Source organism: Arctopsyche grandis, chromosome 12 (genome assembly GCF_051622035.1).
Source record: "Arctopsyche grandis isolate Sample6627 chromosome 12, ASM5162203v2, whole genome shotgun sequence".
Taxonomy (NCBI): Eukaryota; Metazoa; Arthropoda; class Insecta; order Trichoptera; family Hydropsychidae; genus Arctopsyche; species Arctopsyche grandis.
The window spans coordinates 22,686,439-22,710,007 of record NC_135366.1 but is presented as its reverse complement, the minus strand read 5'-3'; the positions used below and the strand labels follow the sequence as shown (position 1 = coordinate 22,710,007).

The following is a 23,569-nucleotide window of genomic DNA, read 5'->3' as shown; positions in this document are numbered from 1 at the left end:
AAAGGTCGACACGTGTTTCTATACACGTGTCTGGGAAACAAAGGAAGAACACACTGAACCCATAAAAACCACGAACTACGTCCAGGCGTATGAACCCATAAAACCACGCTCGCAGCATAACTAGGGCAGCGCGAGTACCAAGAACAAAAGATGTGCACACGACACACTTCAATCCAAAACGTTTATAAAGCAACGCAGCAACCTCCACCGGCAGAGTGAGCCTCTAGAGTTCAACTAGATCACATCTCCGAAGAAACCTCTTTGTACTGTGGCGGCTCGCTTATACGACATGGTCGAGTTTGGTTGCCTTCCTGCGAGTGGGGACCAACCCGGCTGGGTTCGGAGAGCCACTACTTACTATGTCTTCAGCTGTCATATAATAAACACGTGCATTAACATGCCAGTCGTCTCATTCGTTCATCCTCCATACTGGTGACCCCCGACATCGAGCCACGCAGCCTCGATCAATTTCAACATGCCGCTCATACCTGCCTCACCGAGCCAGGTGGGAAAGCTACCCGCCGCGCCCCCATCGCCATCAACACAGCACGCCGCGGCCCGCGGGTGACAATAAACGAGCAGACACGGCTACCTACCTACCTACCTACCTGGAGTCCAGCCACAACGTCGATGACAGGTGCTTAAAAAAATGGGGGAGCGAATGAGACGACGATCTTGACAGCTGGATGTGGAGTCATGCGCGATCCACTACACATAGAACGGTCATCCAGCACCACAAGACATACACCACCTCAGCACCATCATCATCATCAAGGCCCCGTCCGTCCCCACGAGCGTCGTCACGCCGAGACGGGCGGTAGCGCTACAACACCTCCACGAGCCACAACGACTCACAGTCCAGCTCGGAGTATCATCAACCACATCGATGCCCCTGCCGCCCCACCAACCGACATCAGCCTCGGAAGAGCGGCGCCGCCGCAGCATCGCATCGGCGCGACCATCGGACCAGCCACCGTCCTGCTCGCGACGTCACCGCCCTCGAATCTACCGACCATTCAGGGCGGTACACCTACACAGCGGATGACCCACGTCAACAATTTTTTTTCTCCCCACTCAATAATTTTTTTCTCTTTCTTTGTGTAACAATAATTTTTTTTCTATTGTAAAATTTGTTTCTTTGTAATTTTGGTATCGCTGATGCTGGGGGGGGGGGGGAGTGATGTGGCGGCTCGCTTATACGACATGGTCGAGTTTGGTTTCCTTCCTGCGAGTGGGGACCAACCCGGCTGGGTTCGGAGAGCCACTACTCACTCTGTCTTCAGCTGTCATATAATAAACACGTGCATTAACATGCCAGTCGTCTCATTCGTTCATCCTCCATAGTACATACAATAACCATTGTACCAATTGAACGCAAATAAACGATCCTCTTTCAAACTACACAACACGTGCTTCGTTAGACCGGGATACGGTCAACATACCTTCCCTGTCTTACAATACTATACACCAGTACCTGTTAATGGTAATTGGACTATTCGTCACATTGGGGTGGTCACAAAGACAATTTTTGCCATGAAAATCGCGAATACACAATATTTGGCACTCAAGTTCTCGTTACAATGATAGTTATCGTTAGTATGATTGACTTTTCGGCTGCCAGATGTTCCGTTATAGAGATTTTAGTGACTTTGTGACCAGTAATCACCGAACCCCTGTTAATGTATCCGTTTTTATGGCCATGAGTCTGCCGTTTTGGGCCAATTATCGATAGATGACAGTTAAGAGGGCTGTACACCCGAAAGCTTAATTTTGTTGCCGTTCCTTGCTTTGATATGTATATATATTGAGTGAATGCGACAGTTGTGCTTCGACCAGATAATACGTATTTTAAATCGACAAAATCGAGGTTCCGTAATCTCCAATTTTCTCCTCCGAAACTGGACCAATTTTTTTAAAAAAATTCATCATCGGTATGAAAAAGATATTTTCTATGCAAATGTGCGCGTATTTTTTTTTTTTAAATCGACCGTTAAATAAGTACGATGGACTCTTTTCGGGGGTGTAAAAAGAGAGGCGATTTTATAGATGTTTGGCGGCTCCTAGCTCCTATAAAAACTAACTAATCAAAAATATAAAAGCACAGATGCATGCCAATGGTGGATATCCATAGCATATTAAAAAATAATTTCTCTAGTGCCATAATTGAGGAAGGGAGAAGTGTAATACGTTTGTATGGACAAGGCGCTGGTGTACAGCCCTCTTAACTGTTCAATCTTTTGGCATAGTTTCGGCACTAGAGCAAGTTCAGCAGATGAGCAGACTTCATATGTCGTGCAAAACATTACATTATTCGTGTTCACATGCCGGAAATGAAGATATGAGCTAAAAAAAAGGTTTTCGACTTTATTCGAAACATACCTCAATAAGTTACAAACAAGTATTTACAAGAGAAGGCTTACATTTGCAGTCTTGTATTTATTAAAATATTCATGAAATGCCATATGTATATATATTATAGTTGCATTGCATATAGCCTATAAATGAAAAATATAAACTAATACAGTGGAACGACGATTATCCAGATATAATGAGTCGAAATAATTTTTACATTAAAAAATAACTTAAAACCGGGAGCTTGGACCATATAATCCATGTTTATATATTGCACTTTTATAATAGTATACCAGCAAGAAAAAGTCCACTCAAAACTGATCAATACTATATTCTGTGAATCCAAAAAAGTTCAAGAATTACTAATCTAACTGGTAGAGTTGGAAACATGTTTAATTAAAAACAAATTTAGGATTTATTTTGCTGTCTTCTTCGGATGAAACCTATCTTATTTGTTTTAGGTGGCAACCTTACTAGATAAGTTTAAAATTATTACGAATCGTTCCATCAAAAGTTGTCTATAATCTTTCAAAAATCTACTAATACAATATATTTTCCTATTGGTAGATTCGTGGTTTGTTTCACAATGATGGACACAAATGGGTCTTTGGTGAGTTTTATGGCAACTCAAACGAGGTGATGATAATGATGCGAGGGCTTCTGCATATTTGGTCTGATAATAGTGAATGCTGTCAAGTTATCCTGCAATACTAAAGTATTAAGAATCGATTAGGGCATTCTTTGAAAATATTAGATCAAATAAAGTATTACATAGGTAGTTCCTTACCATCAAATGTCGACAACACATCAGCACCAGGGTTCATTTTTTTGGTTTGATGAACGTTGATTTTGCTTTTATGGTGGCACTTATAAAAAGCACTTCAAAAGCTATGTGAATTCGAATGGATTGCAAAAATAAATTATAATTATCACGTTAACGTAATGTCAACTATAAGCAACCCTACATTTGACTGGCTTTTCTCAAGAGTGAATTTTATATGACTCATAAGGTGATATCTCACAGTAAATGCTTTCAAGTAAATGTCACATTTAAATGGTTTTTTCTCCAGTGGATTTTCATACGATTCATAAGGTTGGATTTCGACATTAATGATTTTAAACAAATATCACATTTGTATAGTTTGACCCCAATATGAACAATCATATGCGCACCGAGGTAAAAATTTGATGTGAATGATTTTAAACAAATATCACACTTGAACTGTATTTTTCCAGTGGATTTTCATATGTCTCATAAGGACATGTTTCGAAATGTACGATTTTAAGCAAATGTCACATTTGACCCGTTTTTCTGCAGAATGTAATTTCACATGATTCATAAGGTTACATTTCGCAATAAATGCTTTTAAGCAAATGTCACATTTGAATGGTTTTTCTCCAGAGTGGATTTTTATATGATTCATAAGGTTGGATTTCGACATTAATGATTTTAAACAAATATGACATTTGTGTAGTTTCACCCCACTATGAATAGTCATATGTGTACTGAGGTAAAATTGTGACGCGAATGATTTTAAACAAATATTACATTTGAACGGTTTTTCTCCAAAGTGGATTTTCATATGTATCCTAAGGACAGGTTTCGAAATGTATGATTTAGAACAAATGTCACACTTGACCCGGTTTTCTCCAGAGTGGATTTTCACATGTGTCATAAGACTTTGTTTCAAAATGAATGATTTTAAACACATGTCACATTTAAACGGTTTTTCTCCAGAGTGGATTTTCACATGTCTCATTAGGCCAGGTTTCGTGATGAATGATTTTAAACAAATTTCACATTTGTGAGGCTTTATCCCAGTATGAATACACATGTGCCTATTGAAGTTTCGTTTGCTTTCAAATGCCTTTGAACAAATGGAACATTTATGCAGCTCTCTTCGAGTACGAGATGTATTCTGTGTAACATGTAAGTGTTTAGGTGTTAACGGTTTGTCTTGGAACTTAATTTTGTCCTCCAATACAGAATGTGTAGAGCACATCTTATCTAAAGCTTTTCGTAATGGTAATTCTTCCACTGGAATGTCAATGGTATTTATTATTTCTGTCATGTTATCTTCCGAAATAATTTTTCCTCCACGTGTCTACAAATAAACCAAACGTTATAAAATTTTTATAGTCTGATATATGTAATTTTACATGTGTTTTGCTTAGAATCGTTCTAAGGAACTCGAATCATATTTAATTACCTCGTCTTCGTCTGGCGAACTAGAGATATTTGGAGGTAAATTAGCTTTCGACTCATTTTGCCATATTAAATCATCCAGCAAAACTTCCTCCGGCTCGATTTTCAAACACTCGTCTGATTTCAACCTCGACGTTTCGGCACTCCGATGACAGGCGTTTCGAAAGCTGTTGAGCAATTCCAGATTGTTGACGCACGAAAGGCAAATTGTATCTGGCAGCATGTCACCTTTCCTAACCTGCAAATGAGGAAGGTATTGACAATCATGAGGACTACTGAATTGACAATAGCACTGGTTCGAGTGTGACTGACCCGCAGCTGACAGCAAGCCAGAATGCGTTGCACCAACCGCCGTGGATGAAGGTCATCGTGGATGGAGACGAAGGACCCTGCTGGAGCAGAGCAAAGGCAAAGTCTGCACTCCATCAGAATCACGAACAAATTGTCAAACTGAATTTTGTCGCCAGAGTTGCCAACTATTCCTGAACTGATTACAGTCCAGATCATCTTAACCAGTGTGCCGCGGCAATATTTGTTCCCCGAACAAATATTGACCTAATGCGTGCGAGTGAGATCAAGTGTGAGGGAGAAAACCGATGTTAGTTAGTGTTTTTTCATCCATGCATATACGGAATAACTAGCGACTGCCGATGAAGTACATATGTATGTATTCTACGTAGCTGACAAACTCTACGAGTAATAGCACAAGTTGTGCTATATTCCTACAGAAACATCTTGCAGCCGAAAAGTCTGTAGGAATCTCGTCACCGCAATCGAAACTATCGAAATCTATTGCGACGGAGAATACATTTCTCACGCTCAACCATTGACGTCATCTCAAGTCGAAGAACACCTGCATCCATTAAACTGTGGCGGCTCGCTTATACGACATGGTCGAGTTTGGTTGCCTTCCTGCGAGTGGGGACCAACCCGGCTGGGTTCGGAGAGCCACTACTCACTCTGTCTTCAGCTGTCATATAATAAACACGTGCATTAACATGCCAGTCGTCTCATTCGTTCATCCTCCATACTGGTGACCCCCGACATCGAGCCACGCAGCCTCGATCAATTTCAACATGCCGCTCATCCCTGCCTCGCCGAGCCAGGCGGGAAAGCTACCCGCCGCGCCCCCATCGCCATCAACACAGTACGCCGCGGCCCGCGGGTGACAATAAACGAGCAGACACGGCTACCTACCTACCTACCTACCTACCTATCGACATGAGTCCAGCCACAACGTCGATGACAGGTGCAAAAAATGGGGGAGCGAATGAGACGACGATCTTGACAGCTGGATGTGGAGTCATGCGCGATCCACTACACATAGAACGGTCATCCAGCACCACAAGACATACACCACCTCAGCACCATCATCATCATCATCATCAAGGCCCCGTCCGTCCCCACGAGCGTCGTCACGCCGAGACGGGCGGTAGCGCTACAACACCTCCACGAGCCACAACGACTCACAGTCCAGCTCGGAGTATCATCAACCACATCGATGCCCCTGCCGCCCCCGCCGCCCCACCAACCGACATCAGCCTCGGAAGAGCGGCGCCGCCGCAGCATCGCATCGGCGCGACCATCGGACCAGCCACCGTCCTGCTCGCGACGTTACCGCCCTCGAATGTACCGACCATTCAGGGCGGTACACCTACACAGCGGATGACCCACGTCAACAATTTTTTTCTCCCCACTCAATAATTTTTTTTCTCTTTGTGTAACAATAATTTTTTTCTTTCGTAAAATTTGTTTCTTTGTAATTTTGGTATCGCTGATGCTGGGGGGGGGAGTGATGTGGCGGCTCGCTTATACGACATGGTCGAGTTTGGTTGCCTTCCTGCGAGTGGGGACCAACCCGGCTGGGTTCGGAGAGCCACTACTCACTCTGTCTTCAGCTGTCATATAATAAACACGTGCATTAACATGCCAGTCGTCTCATTCGTTCATCCTCCGTAAAACTAAATCGAGTGGAACGACGCCAAACATTCGAGAAACGTCCACCCTAAACAACAAACCACATTCCTCGCATAACTCGCACACGTAAACACCACCTGCGACAAGTCACGTGGATCCCCAAAAATAATATAAAAGGAGGTCCACCCCAAACAACTTCAGTCGGCCCACAGCAACAAGAGTCGACACACAGCAGCAGACCAGTCAACAGGCAGCAGCCACCACGACAGCAGTCGACATCCAGCATCTGACCAGCTAACACTGCACTACCCTACGATGGAAGAACGCTTGCAACTCAGCCGGATCCAGAGCAACGACACATTGCAGATCCAGCGGCCCGCACGACACCAAGTCAACAGCCAATAGCCGTCTCGAGAACACTACGATTCCAGCCGCTTCAACAACATATTTATACACTTGTATATACAAACAATAAAGTACCTTATTCAAACAAACAGCAGTATTAACTGCTGTTTGCTATTACCCGCACCGTTCCATACATATACATACAGCCCCTGCAGCTATCGTTCAGTCTGTTCATACCTATCCAGCACGACCCGAATCCTGGAAGTACGGACAGTATTCTTTAGTACATTCTATATGGACGCGCATGAATGCGTAAATGCGCAACTGCGAATGGAGTATGAATACGTCCATATAATGTACCAAAGAATACTATCCGGTGATGGTGATTCGGTGGCGAGGAGCGAGCCACGTAAAAACACAATGTTGAAGCGGCGGCGTGTGCTCTGACCAGGGTGGCCAACACCAAAACATCGGCAACTAGTGGGTCGTAAGGCCACGAAAGCCGACCATCAGACAAGTAGTCTGAACAGGGTCGTAGAGGTTCTCCTGGTTCTATGCTCGACGAATCGCAGCCATCTGTACGAGCTAGCGGGATAAAAGCTAGAGACTAGGTCACAAGATCCTTCCTCTACGTAGACAGCTTCTGGCTGTTCCGTAAACAGCGGAGTATGAAGAGGGTGGGAGCTCCAGGAACTGTACAGCTACTACTAAGGCTCAACCGCACGTAGACGACTCGACTCTCGAGATGCATGGAGATACACGACTGTGTTGAAGGTCTGGTGACAAGAGAGGCGTCTGGGACGGAATATGCTCGACCGTCTCCGAAGGCAATCCGACGAAGAAGAGAGCGCATCTTCTCACACGCGTCCGGAAGCTACGTCCGGGGAGTGGGGGTCGGACTGATGCCAACCCAACCATTGGCATTGCTGCCAACTGAAGGGACGATAAGGAGGACGTAGTTTTACAACGTTGACTTTTATGCTTGTATTGAATTTTTACGAGACTATTCTATGTTTCATTCCTTATGTAGTCTTGTATCAGAAAATCTAAACATTCGCTTTTTTATTTATTGAGATAATTTTTATTATTAAGATTCTATAAATTTACACATGCGAAATATTGTACTAATGAGAACTCGAGTGACAGATATTCCGTGATCGAGATTTTATTGACTTGCACGAGATCGCTTTTTGCGGAATAATCCGTTTACCATTTCAGACACCGTGTCGGGAACAAATTTACGAGACTTGCACGGCATTCACGGCACGAAAAAGTTCAAATATTTACTCAAATGTTATTGTAGTTGCATACAAAAAATAAAATCAATTTTACACTGGATTACTATCCATATAATTAAGTATAATACATTGTAAACAATACGAAATTTGTACAGAAAATCTATTTTTACTGGACAATCAATGTTTTTTTAGTTCTTGATGGTCGCCCACGCTTTCGTTTCATTCCAATTTCCAGATTCTTCGCTTCTGGAGGTGGACGAACAAATTTAAGCCTTATTGCAATACCCAATAGGTGTTTGCACATATAATTTTTTAAAAACATAGGACAAGTACATTCACCATCTTCCCATTTATCGTTATCTATAGGTAGTGTTAAAGTGTAATAACTACCCTTATTTTTTAAATATTCGTCAAAGTTGTCTTCCCTTTCTTCCAATAGGTTTTGACTTATTTCATTGTATTCACCACCAGGAATGAGATATATTTTCTTAGCACCATCACATACAGTTTTGATTTTTTTATTAAGACGAGCCCACTGATATGCACTTGTCCATGTTTTTAAGTCAATGAGAACATTAATGGAAAATTCCTGACCATTGTCATATTTTTTTGAAAATGCCTCCACCATTTCCATTAACAAATGGCAAAATCGAGGGAGTGGTAATCTCTCTCTAAATGTGTACTCATCCTTTATGATTTGACTAGTGGACTTCAGTCCATTATTGGTACTTGGGGTTCCTCGACAAGCTCCTTCATACCAATTTCTATTTTTGTGGTACCATTCTCTTTGAAAATATTTCAAGAAAATTGGTTCGTTTTCCCATTTCTTCCTAAAAAGCTCGTAAGCTTTTATAAATGTATTTTGATTTTCGCTTATTTGAATTGCATCTATATCTGCTAAGATTTTATCAACATGGATTTTTTCAACAAGAACCTGTGCCTTTTTATACACAGCTCTTCTCATATGTGTCCAACACATTCGAATAACAGCATCTGTACCAAATGTGTTTTCGAATCCATTTTTGATGCTGTATGAAGCATCAGCAATCAAAACTTTTATTCTCATCTCAAAATCATAAATTTTTTTGACGGTCTCTTTCAAGCTTCGAAATACAAATTCGAAGTCGGCAGTTTGCTCATTACTGCAAACTGCTACAGCGAGAATATGGAATTTCTTGTTACGATCCGAAGTGCCGATCACAAGAACAGGAAACCCTTGCCAAATTAATTTATATGTGGCATCGGCATGAATAATAAAATTGTCTCGTAGGGCAAGCTTCAAGAGAGCCTTACTCGATGCAATGAATCGGAAAACTCCATCTTCGCTTTCGTCCATCATATAATTAATAATAAATGATTTATGATCATCAGAAGGAATGGCTCCATTTATCTTAAGCCACTTTTCTAAATCACCAAGACTTAATGTAGATGGACCATATATGGATCGTTTTAATGGAGATAAGTAATTTTTCACTTTAGCAATATTTGGTGGGTTGGCATATTTTTCTGTTAATATGTCCATTATTGCTTTTAGCTTAAATTTCTTTTTATATAAATCATCAATATCCGATTTAATCTCTATTGAAAGCCCAATATCAGATTTTGTATTAATCGAATCACAATTATGATTTACTTTAGTCCAACATACGTTACATTTAACCTGTTTTTCTCTAGCGTGGATTTTCATATGTCTTGTAAGGTTAGATCTCCCAAAAAATGCCTTTAAACAAATTTCACATTTATGTGGCTTTACCACACTATGAACACTCATATGTAAACTAAGTTTAAACTTTATCATGAATGATTTTAAACAAATGTCACATTTGAATGGTTTTTCTCCGGAGTGACTTTTCATATGTCTTGTAAGGTTAGTTTTTCGTAATGGTAATTCTTCCGCTGGAATGTCAATGGTATTTATTATTTCTGCCATGTTATCATCCGAAATATTTTTTCCTCCACGTGTCTACAAATAAACCAAACGTTATAACATTTTTATAGTGTGATAGATGTCATTTTATATGTGTTTTCAATCGTAAGGAACTCGAATCATATTTACTTACCTCGTCTTCGTCTGGCGAACCAGAGATATTTAGAGGTAAATTGGCAATCGACTCATTTTTCCATATTAAATCATCTAGCAAAACTTCCTCCGGCTCGACTTTCAAACACTCGCCTGATCTCACCCTCGACGTTTCGGCACTCCGACGACAAGCATTTCGAAAGCTGTTGAGCAATTCCAGATTGTTGACGCACGAAAGGCAAATTATATCTGGTAGCTTGTCACCTTTCCTAACCTGCAAATTCAAAATGTATTGACGATCATGAGGACTCCTGAATTGACAATAGCACTGGTTCGAGTGTGACTAACCCGCAGCTGACAGCAGGCCCAAATGTGTTGCACCAAACGCCGTGGATGAAGGTCATCGTGGATGGAGACGAAGGACCCTGCTGGAGCAGAGCAGAGGCAAAGTCTGCACTCCATCAGAATCACGAACAATCGGACGAATCCGACAGAATGTTGTAACTAGAGTTGTCAACTATTGCTGGGACAAATGCCAACTGTGTCAACAGACGTTTGTTTACGATTTCGCGTGTATGTGACGTTTGACGTTTGACGTTTTGGGCGCCGCAGAAACAAACTTACTGACTGACAATAATTATTATCAGCTTTGACCACTTCTTCGATTGATCTATGTATACTGCGACTGCCACACTCCATTTATGAGTCAGTGTAAACTTTACATAACCCTGCGGATTCAATATTAGATGACGGTTTATTCATAAAGCTTTTTGCCGGAATGGATTTCATTAGCCCCCTTTACACAGTCGTTCTATCGCGCGTGAAACAGCTAATCGTGCGCGAAAGAGTGCGCGTGTAATGGTGCGTACGCACCAAGCCAACGAACGGCCCACAGGCCAACTTTAAAAACCAGTAGCGTACAAAATATCGAAATAAAAATTAAATTTAAAAATTGAAATTAAATATCAAAATTAAAACTATTATTATTATATTAAAATTAAATTCAAGTATCAAAATAAAATTATAATCATTATATTAAAATTAAAATTAAATATTGAAAGTTAAAACAGAACATGCACAATTTAAATAAATTTTCGAGATTGACCTAAAATTAGATCATCAACAATCACATACAGGTAATCCTCGACTTTTGTTTGTCGAAGATGTTTTGACTTACGAAGATACGCACTAAGATCGAAAAAAAATCAAAGAATTATTATTTTTATTTCCCCGTAATGCGCAGTTACTGAGAATATATCATGTATTAGTATGGGTGATCCAACGATGGAAGCTAACCCGGGGTGTTGTCGGTCACATCAAATGGATTTTTTTATTCTTCAATTGTTTCTCTCGTCGAAATAAATCAAGTAATTAAATCATTTCAGAGGTAAAATTTATCGGATAATGTGTGATTATTAATTTTATTTCGACGAAAGAAAAAAAACCCTTTGACAAATCACCGACATCCGACACCGCGTTTTTTTATGAATTGTTTTTTTTTTATCGATCATCCAAGTGGAAATACAGTAACATCTCGTGACGACTTAAACAATATTTTTTTTCTCTCGTACGCAGAGAAATTATAATATTTCTCTGGTTTTAAATGCGGTATCGTCGTAATTCAAAACATCAACGATGATCTAATTTTAGCTCAATCTCGCTCTTTAGCTTGATTTTGATATTTAATTTCAATTTTAAAATTTTATTTTTATTTCAATATTTTGTACGCTACTGCTGGTTAAAAAGTTGGCCCAAAATCGTCGTTGGTTTAGTCCGTAAGCACCATAATGGTCCGTACGCACCAAACCAGCGACGATTTTGGGCCAACTTTTAAAACCAGTAGCGTACAAAATATCGAAATAAAAATTAAATTAAATATCAAAATTAAGCTAACGAGCGAGATTGAGCTAAAATTAGATCATCGTTGATGTTTTGAATTACAACAATGTTTTGAATTACGACGATACGCATTACAACCAGAGAAATATTATAATTTCTCTGATTACGAGCGAAAAAAACCTTGTTATTGTTTCTTATAAGTCGTCACGATATACTATTGTGTTTCCGCCACCGATGAGACATTAAACAAAAAAACTGTCGGTGATTTGTCAAAGGGTTTTTTTTTCTATACATGAGATATTCTCAGTAACTGCGCATTACGGGGAAGTAAAAATAATAATTCTTTGATTTTTTTTTCGATCTTAGTGCGTATCTTCGTAAGTCAAAACATCTTCGACAAACAAAAGTCGAGGATTACCTGTATGTGATTGTTGATGATCAAATTTTAGGTCAATCTCGGAAATTTATTTAAATTGGGCATGTTCTGTTTTAACTTTCAATATTTAATTTTAATTTTAATATATTGATTATAATTTTATTTTGATATTTGAATTTAATTTTAATATAATAATAATAGTTTTAATTTTGATATTTAATTTCAATTTTTAAATTTAATTTTTATTTCGATATTTTGTACGCTACTGGTTTTATCCTGCTGGTTAAAACGTTGGACCAAAATCGTCGTTGGTTTGGTCCGTACGCAGCATAAAGATCTTGGACCGGGAAGGGATAAACCGCGCGGTAAACTCAGCAGTCCTGCGCGCAATCGCGTGGTTCGACGTTGTCTTTACACAGTAAATTCTTTCGGGCGCGCTTTTGTTACAAGATGGCGGACTTACGCACGTGGAGTAAAGAATTGATTGTGGAATTACTTTTACTGTACCAGTCTTTTCCGTGCCTCTGGAAAATGAAGTCCGAGGAATATAAAAATAAAAATCTGAAAGAGGAAGCTTATAAAAAAATAGTTGACTTCGTTAAAGAAAGAGGATTTTCTAATGCTAATCGAGATTTTGTTGTCAAAAAGTTTCAAAGTTTAAGAGGGTCCTTCCGGAAGGAACTCAAGAAAGTAGTAGACAGCCAACGTAGTGGAAGAGGAACAGATGACGTGTACAAATCTACCCTCTGGTACTTTGATAATTTGCTCTTCACTAAGGACCAAGAACTACCTGCTAATAGTATATGTAACATTGATGAAGATCCAGAGGATGAAAGCCGTACTAATGATTATTTTCATCAAAATGATATTTCGACTGATGAAAGTGCTACAGAGAGTGGAGCTGGTGAAACTGGGCAGCAAACTAAAGACGTGAGTAAATTTCTTGGTATTTATTTACAGTGTATAATTATATGTAGTATAAAGTATGTAAAACGAACTAAAAACTAAAAAAAAACCAAGGGCATATTTAGGGCATTTAATATTTATTTAAAATTATTGAAATTATACATTTACATATTCGATATTCTAGAGATTACAGTAACACATTTTCATCATTTTAAGAACTTAAACTACGTTCCTACTTTTTAATTTTTAAGCTCTTCCACTTGAGATCATACGATCTTGCCACTCAACACTTCCATCTGTATGTTTAATATTGGTCCCTGTTTCGTTTAGCTTCCGAAGTGATTTGGGCGTGGGGACGTCTTTGGAGATTAATTAATACAGAATTTTCAAATCTCTCCCCATGTTGCTGTGAGTCTGTAGTAATTTCATCCCTTGCGTGATTAGAAATATGATACGAGTTACTGCGTTTACACAAAAAATTGTGTAAAGTGCAAATACGACGTAACAAATATTGTTGTGACTTTTCATATTTATAGCCGTTTTTAATATCCTAAACCTAGCTGAAATTATTCCAAAGGCATTTTCAACTACATTACGAGCCCTTGACAGTCTGTAATTATAAATCTTTTTTCGTAATCTAGATCTCTCTGAGAAAATGGTTTGAGAAAATTTGGTTCTAGTCCGAACGCTTCATCACCCAAAAAGACGAAGTTAAAGTTATTTACGGTATCATTGTTTTCTGGCAAATTGAGATCACCCAATTTCAGTTTACGATAAAATTCTGTGTGTTCTAATACCCCTCCATCGGAAATTCTTCCATTTTTACCCACGTCAACGTAAAGAAACTCATAGTTAGGCCCAACCAAAGTCATCAACACGATGCTATAAAAGTTTTTGTAATTATAATGACTGGCTCCGGAACCCGGTAAAGGCACAATGCGAATGTGTTTGCCATCCATTGCACCTCCGCAGTTGATGAATTGCCATTTCTCATTGAATTCTTGTGCCACTCTGATCCATTCTTCCTTCGTAGACGGCATCTGAAAAATGGAATTATAAATTAACTTTTTAATTTCAATGTTTTTAGACTGACGCTGCTCCGACTGCAATGGCGTCGACACATAGAAATAAAAGGAAGGCTACGACAAACTACCAGGCCGAATTCTACAAAATCTGCACAGATACGCTAAAATCTACCAGCAAGGAGCTCTCGGAGTTTGACGTTATCGGAATAAATATAGGCAAAAAATTAGCAAAGATGGATCCACTGCAGGCAATTTATGCGGAATCTATTATAAATAATGTTATTCGTAAAGGGCTACTGAAAAAACTGTCGGTAGCCACTGATGTGTGTGACAATTACTGTAATAAGAAACTTATAATTCATGCACCATCTTCCGTCGACTTATCGACAAGTTCATACGTATCACAAAAGTTTTCTACCCCTAGTGAAGCAATGATCCAGGATCAACTTAATGATTAAGAACTTTTGTAATAATTAAACAAGAAAATTAAAATTAAACTTAAATTTAATAATATGGATTTTTATTTATAATACAAACACACTTATTTACCTTCAAATAATCCAGCCTCAAGCATTCATAAATAGCTCGACACTTTCTGGTATTATTGTAGAAAGAGATGGAGCAGATATACCGGTACTGAATTTTAAATCTTCGAATGAACGTCCTGTGGCGAGATATCGAAGAGTTGCTGCTAAACGTGCTTCTGCACTAATACTCTGTCTCATAACAGTGTCTTGCTTTGATATTTTATTTTTGATTTTATCTAACAATATATTGAATAACTGATCATTCATACGCAAATAATTCTTGAAATCGTCCGGATAATTTTCTCGTAATTCTTCAATCAGTGGCATATGACAATATTGCTGTCTATATTTCTAAACCCATATGGATCGTTTCTTCTTTTTTTTTATTAGCCCCCTTTACACAGTCGTTCTATCGCGCGTTATCAGGAGCGTGCGGGTAAGCCTGTGCGCGCAATCGTGCGCGATACTGTTTTCGCAGTTGTGAACACTAACGTTTTTTCGCGCGCGATTACTACTACCACTTTTTGTTAAAACGGAAAGAGCGAACGTGTAAAGGCTAATCGTGCGTGATAGACCGCGCGAAACTGGCGCGTGTTGGAGAGATAATTTTACATAGTATTCTTTGATAGAATTTTCCTTAATCTAAAAAAGTACTCGTACTTTCTTAGCTACTTTTTACTTTATTTATAAATTCACCATGTTATTTAATAACAGAGTCGTGGTCACAACATTTTTAACCTTTCTAAGAGAAAAAAATTCCTAAAATTTAGCAGACTGGATTTATTAAATAATGGCCCTCTCGATCTGATTAAACATGATAAAAACATTCTCAGATCTGATGCATCGCTCTCGACGCAAACACGAACTTTTTTTTTTCGCCGGAGGTGGGAAATCTTCTTAAGACATCCTCCAGTCCGTACTGGAGGATAGTGTCGGATTTTTACCGACTAAAACCCACCCCCATTGACAGTCATACAAATCTGCTTCGAGGAAGCAGATTTGTACGACTTAATGTAATGTAATTTAATAATAATATTGATTTAATGTAATGTAATAATGATTTAATGTAATGTAATAATGATTTAATGTAATGTAATAATGATTTAATGTAATGTAATAATGATTTAATGTAATGTAATAATGATTTAATGTGATGCAGTGGCGTAGCGAAGGGGGGGGTCCAGGGGGTCTGGACCCCCCCCCCTTGGCAGAGTGCAGTCGGCAGCAAAATATCCCACTCCTGTCGCAATTGATTGTTTGTACCATTTTTGGATAGTTTTCTATCTCAAATCCATGACAGATTTTTAGGACGTAAACATATATGTACTTGAAAATTTCCAATGTTTGCTTCCTGATGGAAAAAGCTCTCAACCATCAAGTGTTTTAAAAAATAAGATAAAGACTTTGGGGGAAATTTACAACCAAGATATACATATTTTGTGGGCCTTGCATTCTAACTGGAGAGTTGGAAATGTGGTGGCAATATATAAGTACTAGTGAAAATCGACCAAAAAACGCACTAGCTGCAATTGCAATTTGCAATCCTTCAATATTTACGTACTTCTAAAAATTCTAGCAACACTTCCGGTGACAACAGCCACAAGTGAACGGAGCTTCTCCACACTACGATGACTAAAAACATATTTAAGAAATACGATGTCGGAAAATCGACTAAATGGACTTGCTTTATTAGATATTCATAGGGATATAAATTTTAGTGCAGAAAAAATATTAGATAAATACGCGAAGATTGGATCTGTGAATTTCGTACTTTTTTAAAGTATTCATTATTTGAATTTTGTTCATACCATATTACGTATTTACTTTATTTTTATATATTGTGATTTTATATTAATTAAATATAAATTATCTTGCCTTTTTTCCTGTCAAACCCCCCCCTTGACAACATCCTGGCTACCCCACTGATGTGATGTAATAATGATTTAATCTAATGTAATAATGATTTAATCTAATGTAATAATGATTTAATTTAATGTAATAATGATTGAATGTAATGCAATAATGATAAGGAATTTCAAATTTCCGCGCACTCTAAGGCAAAATGAAAAGAATCAAAAAAGCAAATAAAAGTTCAAGAAACTGATATGGATAAAATGAAAGATATTGAAAATATGAAATAACTAAAGCAGTGAAATAAATGAAAAAATTGAAGAAAATGACAAAAAAGATAAAAAGCAAAAAAATGAAAATATCCGAAAGAACTGAAAAAAACGATCGGATAAGAGGTAAGAGATATAAAAAAGTCCTCTTAATTGAAACGTAAAGAAATGAAAAAATGAAAAAAATAATGAATAGTTGATTTCCCATAGTCCGTCACATATATAAGAATAATAACAATTCTTTGGTTAAACTTCTTACGAAAAAAAAACAAAAGAAATAAAAATCGTCATGTTTTTTTATTCGAATTTTTGATTATTTATTGTTGTGCTTTGCAATGGGCGATTGTTTGTGTTAATGCGATTGATAGTATCGAGAAAATATTTGCTTCCTTTCAGTTACTACGAGGCTGATGTGCCTCCTTCTTTTGTTTCTCTCGTTGCTAATGCAGCCGTGAGCATGGGCGCCCGCAGGGGGGGGGCAAGGGGGGGCACTTGCCCCCCCCTGGATTGATTGAAAATAGTCAAATAATGTTACTTTTATTTTAAATCACTTCGTGTTAGCATAAAGAAAGTGTGGAGAGACAGAACGTTAAATCCTGTCAAAAACGGAAAACGGATGCTATTGCTTGTTCATCTGCAGCAGCAACGCTATCACCAGAACCAGACCCTGACAAGGTTGAAACTGGAGATACTAGGTTAACCTATGACATTGGACTCTATGTAAAATCTACGACGAAGATTCCTATCGATCTTAAGCTTAAGTATCGTTTGCTAACTGGTCCATACAAGCCTCAACCGTCATATGATTTTGAAGGCAACATGTCAGGAGGTAGAAAACGTTGTTGTTTCAGGGAATCTTGGATAACTCAGTATACTCCATGGTTATCATATTCACCTCGGTTAAAAGGTGCTTTTTGCATTTTCTGTGTTTTATTTCCGCAACCAGTTCAAAGAGGAATTCAATGTGCTGTAGCGGCTCTACGACATGGTCGGGTTTCGGTCACCATCCTGCGAGATGGGACCAACTCGGCCATGTTGCTCGCTGCTGAACTACTTCTTTCCCAACCGTCATATTAAATAGTCGTGTGTACAACACTCCGTCGTTTCATTCCCTTCAACCTCCATAGTGCCTTCATTACTACGCCTTGTACAAATTACAAAGATTTTAATGAATGTGCCAGAAACCATACCAGCTCAGCATGGCATCGTGGATCTCAACAAGATGCTGAACACTTCGCGTCAACCATTAGAGATCCAAATAAGGATATTATTTGTCAGATAGATAATTCTGTAAAACGAACTATTGAAGAAAACAGAAAGAAACTGTATCCTATTTGTCGTCTCGATCAGCTCGCTCTGGAACGGTGCGGGGTGGGGGAATTAAACACAAGAGTAAAGGTTATGCCCTCGTTTATTGATGACTTGTATGCTGCGGAGCCGGGGAGTATACTCGGCGCCTCTGCCCCCTTAATTGTGGAGGCTGTGGATGAGACGCTGGCTGGTCAGGAAGGGTCGACCAGCCCACCAACCTTCTTGGTTGGTCGCTCGTGAGCGTCTGAGAGCTCGCCGTGTTCGAAGCTTGGGTCAAACACGTGGTCGAGCTGGCCGTAGTCGGTAAGGGTCAACTACGGGAGAAGCCAAACTCCTCGGAGGGCTTCTATCATGCCAATGAGAGCTCGCCATGATCGAGGCAGGGGTCAATCACGGGCCAGCCTGCATGGGTGAGGCTGGGTTTTACGAGGCTGCTACGCTACATCTGGCGGTCCGCGCCGGGATCATCGGACTTACGAACCCACGGGAAGGAATCTAAAAGGCGACTGACAGATGGTCGGTGCAAAAGGTGGGAAAAAAAGCCGAAGCCGTAAGAGGACAACCAACGGCCATGAGGGCTTTTAGCTTGAACACTATTATTTCAACAATCTTATTTTGCGGAACAAATGATTTGGCAATTCGTGGGAAAGATAGCACAAAAGGAAATGTCGAACTACTTTATGCGTATCGAATTGAGGGAGGAGACAGTATTTTAAAAAACCATTTTGATACAGCTGCTGGAAATGAACGTTACACATCACACCGAACGCAGAATGATTTGATCAATTTGTCTGAACAAGCTCTGCGAGAGGACTGTCCGTTCGTTCACCATACAAATACGCTACAGTAAATTAAAACTACATTAAAACATTACTAAAAATATTTTGCACCCCCTTAGAAAATTTTCTGCGGGCGACCATGGCCGTGAGGATGGGTAGCTCCAAGCAGAAGAAAAGGAATGGTGTAGATCTAGCCCACAATCAATAGTCATATGTGCACTGAAGTAATATTTTGACATGAATGATTATAAACAAATATCACATTTGTACGGTTTTTCTCCAAAGTGGATTTTCATATGTTTCATATGGTTAGATCTCTCAGTAAATGGTTTTGAACAAATGTCACATTTGATCGGATTTTCTCTAGAGTGGATTTTCATATGTTTCGTATAGTTATATCTCTCAGTAAATGATCTTAAACAAATGTTACATTTGAACGGTTTTTCTCCAGAGTGGATTTTCATATGTCTCATTAGGCCGTGTTTCGTAATGAATGATTTTAAACAAATTTCACATTTGTGAGGCTTTCTACCAGTGTGAACACAAATGTGCCTATCGAGGGTTCGTTTGCTTTCAAATGCCTTTGAACAAATGTCACATTCATGCAGCTCTCTTCGAGTATGAGATGTATTATGTGTCACAAGATTGTGTTTAAGTGATAATGATTTGTAATGGAAATTAATTTTATGGTCCAATTCAGAATGTGTAGAGCACATCTTATCTACAGCTTTTCGTAATGGTAATTATCGACCGAAATAATTTTTCCTCCACGTTTCTACAAACAAACGAAATGTCATAAGAATTTTATAGTATGATAGATGTCATTTTAAATGTGTATTCATATTTTCGATTAATTGAATATTTTGCTTAGAATCGTTAGAAGATACTCGTATTCCATTTACTTACATCACCATCGTCTAGCTAACTTGAAATATTTGGTGGTAAATTAGGACTTATCTTCCCATATTAATTCCAGATTGTTGACGCACGAAAGGCAAACTATATCTGGTAGCTTATCACCTTTCCTAACCTGTAAAATCAAAAGGTATTGACGATCATGAGGACTCCTGAATTGACAATAGCACTGGTTCAAGCGTGACTAACCCGCAGTTGACAGCAGGCCCAAATGTGTTGCATCAAACGCCGTGGATGGATACGAAGGACCCTGCTGGAGCAGAGCAGAGGCAAAGTCTGCACTCCATCAGATCACGAACAATGGGACGAATCCAACTGAATTTTGTAACTAACTTTTACTAACAGTGGAGTTATGTAAAAGACCGCATGTAAAAGTAACCAACCAAAGGCCCCTTTTTTTCAATGAAATAAATGGTTCCGTGATAACATCCCAAATTTGAATCGCTACCAGGATTCACACGCTGATTCACGCTGCTACGAAAATCGCTCGCGCGGCTCCAGTGGGGTAACTAGGAATTTTGGGCCCGTAGTTACGTTACGTTACGGTAGTTACGCACGAAAATTCGTCGCACAGGTAAATTGCCGTACAGTTCCCAAGAATGTAAATTTTTTTTAAAAATAATGTTGATTATTGTTATTATTACACTTGTGGTGGTTCGATATTGTTAATTTCTATTGTCAACCTTTTTTTTTTGCTCTCCTGTTTTCTCGGACAATGAAGAGGTCTATTGTTATTTTATGGCGGGAAACTCAACGAACGCCCCTTAATTACTATATCTTTATAAATACTCCATATTATTGTGGCGGCTCGCTTATACGACATGGTCGAGTTTGGTTGCCTTCCTGCGAGTGGGGACCAACCCGGCTGGGTTCGGAGAGCCGCTACTCACTCTGTCTTCAGCTGTCATATAATAAACACGTGCATTAACATGCCAGTCGTCTCATTCGTTCATCCTCCATACTGGTGACCCCCGACATCGAGCCACGCAGCCTCGATCAATTTCAACATGCCGCTCATCCCTGCCTCGCCGAGCCAGGCGGGAAGCTATCCGCCGCGCCCCCATCGCCATCAACACGCGTCGCGGCCCGCGGGTGACAATAAACGAGCAGACACGGCTACCTACCTACCTACCTATCGACTGGAGTCCAGCCACAACGTCGACGACAGGTGCTTTTAAAAAATGGGGGAGCGAATGAGACGACGATCTTGACAGCTGGATGTGGAGTCATGCGCGATCCACTACACATAGAACGGTCATCCAGCACCACAAGACATACACCACCTCAGCACCATCATCATCATCATCATCAAGGCCCCGTCCGTCCCCACGAGCGTCGTCACGCCGAGACGGGCGGTAGCGCTACAACACCTCCACGAGCCACAACGACTCACGGTCCAGCTCGGAGTATCATCAACCACATTGATGCCCCTGCCGCCCCCGCCGCCCCACCAACCGACATCAGCCTCGGAAGAGCGGCGCCGCCGCAGCATCGCATCGGCGCGACCACCCACCGTCCTGCTCGCGACGTCACCGCCCTCGAATCTACCGACCATTCAGGGCGGTACACCTATGTACACAGCGGATGACCCACGTCAACAATTTTTTTTTCTCCCCACGTAATAAATTTTTTTCTTGGTGTAACAATAATTTTTTTCTTTTGTAAAATTTGTTTCTTTGTAATTTTGGTATCGCTGATACTGGAGGGGGAGTGATGTGGCGGCTGGCTTATACGACATGGTCGAGTTTGGTTGCCTTCCTGCGAGTGGGGACCAACCCGGCTGGGTTCGGAGAGCCGCTACTCACTCTGTCTTCAGCTGTCATATAATAAACACGTGCATTAACATGCCAGTCGTCTCATTCGTTCATCCTCCATATTATTATATTTTAAAATAATACGAAAAAAACACATATTGTATATGGAAATAATAGAAAAATGAAATATTATAATTTGTCTAATATCTAAAATAATTTATTTTTATTTTTTTCTATTTTTGTTTGTACAGAAGCGCGATGATGCCATCGCACGACTTGTGTTTTGTTGTTAAATAGATGATATCGCTGGTTTTGATTCGGGATAGCACAAGTCGTACATTACTTTGTGGGAACTAGTCTTATTGTGAAGGTCTTCTTCACCACCAGTCCGCCACGTATTGTAGACAGATTCGTCTGTGTTCGGTTTTAATACAACTATATGTTGAATATGGTATTTATTTGGTAGTAGCACGTATACACAAGTATGGTTAATTGTTGGTAAAAGTATGTCGTTCAGAGGTCTCTGGATGTGGTAGAGTGTTGCTGGCTCGGCGTTCGGCTATGTTCGGCTAGTCTCTGGATACGGTAGAGTGTCGCTGGCTCGGCATTCGGCTATGTTCCGCAAGTCGCTGGATATGGTAGAGTGTTGCTGGCTCGGTCGGCTGGTTGATCTTCCAAGTCCGCGTAGTGAAGTGGTGGCTGGTCAGGAGCTGGATGTCGACTGGGATTGTTTGGGTTGTACCTCCTTTTATAGTGTTTCTGGAATGCTTGGTGGAAGTGGTTGTTGACGCGTACGTGCATTTGGTTGTTGATGCGTACGAGCATTTAGTTGTTGATGCGTACGAGAGGAATTTGCTTTTGTCGAGGCGTAGAATTTTCTGGAATGCTTGATGGAAGTGGTTGTTGATGCGTACGAGCATTTAGTTGTTGATGCGTACGAGAGGAATTTGCTTTTGTCGAGGCGTAGAATTTTCTGGAATGCTTGGCGCTGTTCCGCTCGATGTATTTTAATGGTGGCGGCGTGTTTCGACCGTTTTGGTTCCACTCGACTGGTAGGGGCGTTCCGCTTGAGTTTAGTATAATGACTGCAGGTGTATGTCGTCTGGGTTTCGTTCCTCTCGATGTAGTTTGTTGTTGCGGAATATTCTCGAAGGATTTTGGCATCGTTCCGCTTGGTGAATGTGACGAGATTCCCACATGGCTCTCTGGTGAGCGTTAGCGATGTGTGTGATTTTGTGGGTATCTTGATATGTTCACAAGTCTAGTCTGTCTGGCCATCTTATTTTTCCACCAGCCCTGGTGGTTGTTTCTGGTGGAGTCTCATTTGGTGCTGGTTGTGGTTGTTCTTGCGAAGTTGGCTGTGGCTGTTCTTGTGATGTAGGTGGTGTGTCCGGGTTCTGTAGGAATGCGGGCTTAACTCTGTCTATTGATACCGCTTTTTCTGAACCGGCTATGTCTAACCACATGTTCTTATTGTTTCGTCGTAAAACTTTGTATGGTCCTTCATATGGTGGTTGTAGTGGTGCGCGTACTGAGTCTGTCCTCAAGAATATGTATTTGCAGTCGTGGAGGTGTTTGTTGACGAAAGTTTTGTGTTGCCCATGGTGTTGTATCGTGGGTCTTATCTGTTGCATGGTTCTTTGTAGTTTTCCGGCAAATGTTGATGCGTCTATGGGTGGTGTATTTAAAAATAGGTCTGCTGGTAGACGAAGTGTTGTGCCGTATGTCAGTTGTGCAGGAGAATAGCCAATGTCTTCTCTGACTGCTGATCGTAGTCCCAGTAGTATCATGGGCAAAACGTCTGTCCATTTGTCTGTATTGCAGGCTTTGATGGATGCTTTTAGTGTTCTGTGCCATCGTTCTATTATTCCGTTTGATTGAGGGTGGTACGCTGTTGTTCTCTGACGTTTGATTCCCATGATTTTCATTAGTTGTGAAA

At 40.1% G+C, this 23,569-nt stretch overlaps 4 protein-coding genes across 7 annotated transcripts in view; 1 reads left to right on the top strand and 3 right to left on the bottom strand.

Moving 5' to 3' along the window:
- Positions 1–1,098: 1,098 nt before the first annotated feature.
- LOC143919682 (uncharacterized) lies at positions 1,099–7,666 on the bottom strand. The gene is made up of 5 exons (XM_077442114.1): positions 6,446–7,666; positions 4,871–5,518; positions 4,563–4,796; positions 3,140–4,457; positions 1,099–3,062 (listed from the first exon to the last, which is right to left on the bottom strand). Exons 2-4 carry the CDS (start codon positions 5,063–5,065, stop codon positions 3,564–3,566), a joined length of 1,323 nt encoding a protein of 440 aa, XP_077298240.1. The 5' UTR covers positions 5,066–5,518; positions 6,446–7,666; the 3' UTR covers positions 1,099–3,062; positions 3,140–3,563.
- LOC143919681 (uncharacterized) lies at positions 6,277–10,952 on the bottom strand. Its single transcript, XM_077442113.1, has 3 exons — positions 10,427–10,952; positions 10,119–10,352; positions 6,277–10,021 (listed from the first exon to the last, which is right to left on the bottom strand). Exons 1-3 carry the CDS (start codon positions 10,538–10,540, stop codon positions 8,225–8,227), a joined length of 2,145 nt encoding a protein of 714 aa, XP_077298239.1. The 5' UTR covers positions 10,541–10,952; the 3' UTR covers positions 6,277–8,224.
- A 1,723-nt stretch (positions 10,953–12,675) lies between these two features.
- Positions 12,676–14,728, top strand: LOC143919566 (uncharacterized). Its single transcript, XM_077441943.1, has 2 exons — positions 12,676–13,223; positions 14,287–14,728. Exons 1-2 carry the CDS (start codon positions 12,744–12,746, stop codon positions 14,680–14,682), a joined length of 876 nt encoding a protein of 291 aa, XP_077298069.1. The 5' UTR covers positions 12,676–12,743; the 3' UTR covers positions 14,683–14,728.
- The window catches only part of LOC143919570 (uncharacterized), a 21,500-nt gene continuing 11,245 nt past the window's right edge, over positions 13,315–23,569 (bottom strand). Inside the window, exons 1-2 of one of the 4 annotated variants that reach the window (XM_077441950.1) lie at positions 17,668–18,690; positions 13,323–14,239 (exon numbers count right to left, since the gene is read on the bottom strand). In XM_077441950.1, the coding sequence (XP_077298076.1) occupies positions 13,787–14,239; positions 17,668–17,673 (459 nt within the window). In that variant the 5' untranslated portion in view covers positions 17,674–18,690 and the 3' untranslated portion in view covers positions 13,323–13,786. Of the gene's footprint in view, positions 14,240–14,773; positions 15,617–17,667; positions 18,691–23,569 lie in introns of those variants that run through there. The other 3 variants (XM_077441951.1, XM_077441952.1, XM_077441949.1) reach the window with 3 other exon arrangements.

Coding starts and splice junctions, on each gene's coding strand:
- LOC143919682 (XM_077442114.1), bottom strand. CDS start 5,065: ATGATCTGGACTGTAATCAGTTCAGGAATAGTTGGCAACTCTGGCGAC. Junction 4,797..4,870: donor TGGCTTGCTGTCAGCTGCGG/GTCAGTCACACT, acceptor CCTCATTTGCAG/GTTAGGAAAGGTGACATGCT. Junction 4,458..4,562: donor GTTCGCCAGACGAAGACGAG/GTAATTAAATAT, acceptor GTTTATTTGTAG/ACACGTGGAGGAAAAATTAT.
- LOC143919681 (XM_077442113.1), bottom strand. CDS start 10,540: ATGGAGTGCAGACTTTGCCTCTGCTCTGCTCCAGCAGGGTCCTTCGTC. Junction 10,353..10,426: donor GGGCCTGCTGTCAGCTGCGG/GTTAGTCACACT, acceptor TTGAATTTGCAG/GTTAGGAAAGGTGACAAGCT. Junction 10,022..10,118: donor GTTCGCCAGACGAAGACGAG/GTAAGTAAATAT, acceptor GTTTATTTGTAG/ACACGTGGAGGAAAAAATAT.
- LOC143919566 (XM_077441943.1), top strand. CDS start 12,744: ATGGCGGACTTACGCACGTGGAGTAAAGAATTGATTGTGGAATTACTT. Junction 13,224..14,286: donor CTGGGCAGCAAACTAAAGAC/GTGAGTAAATTT, acceptor CAATGTTTTTAG/ACTGACGCTGCTCCGACTGC.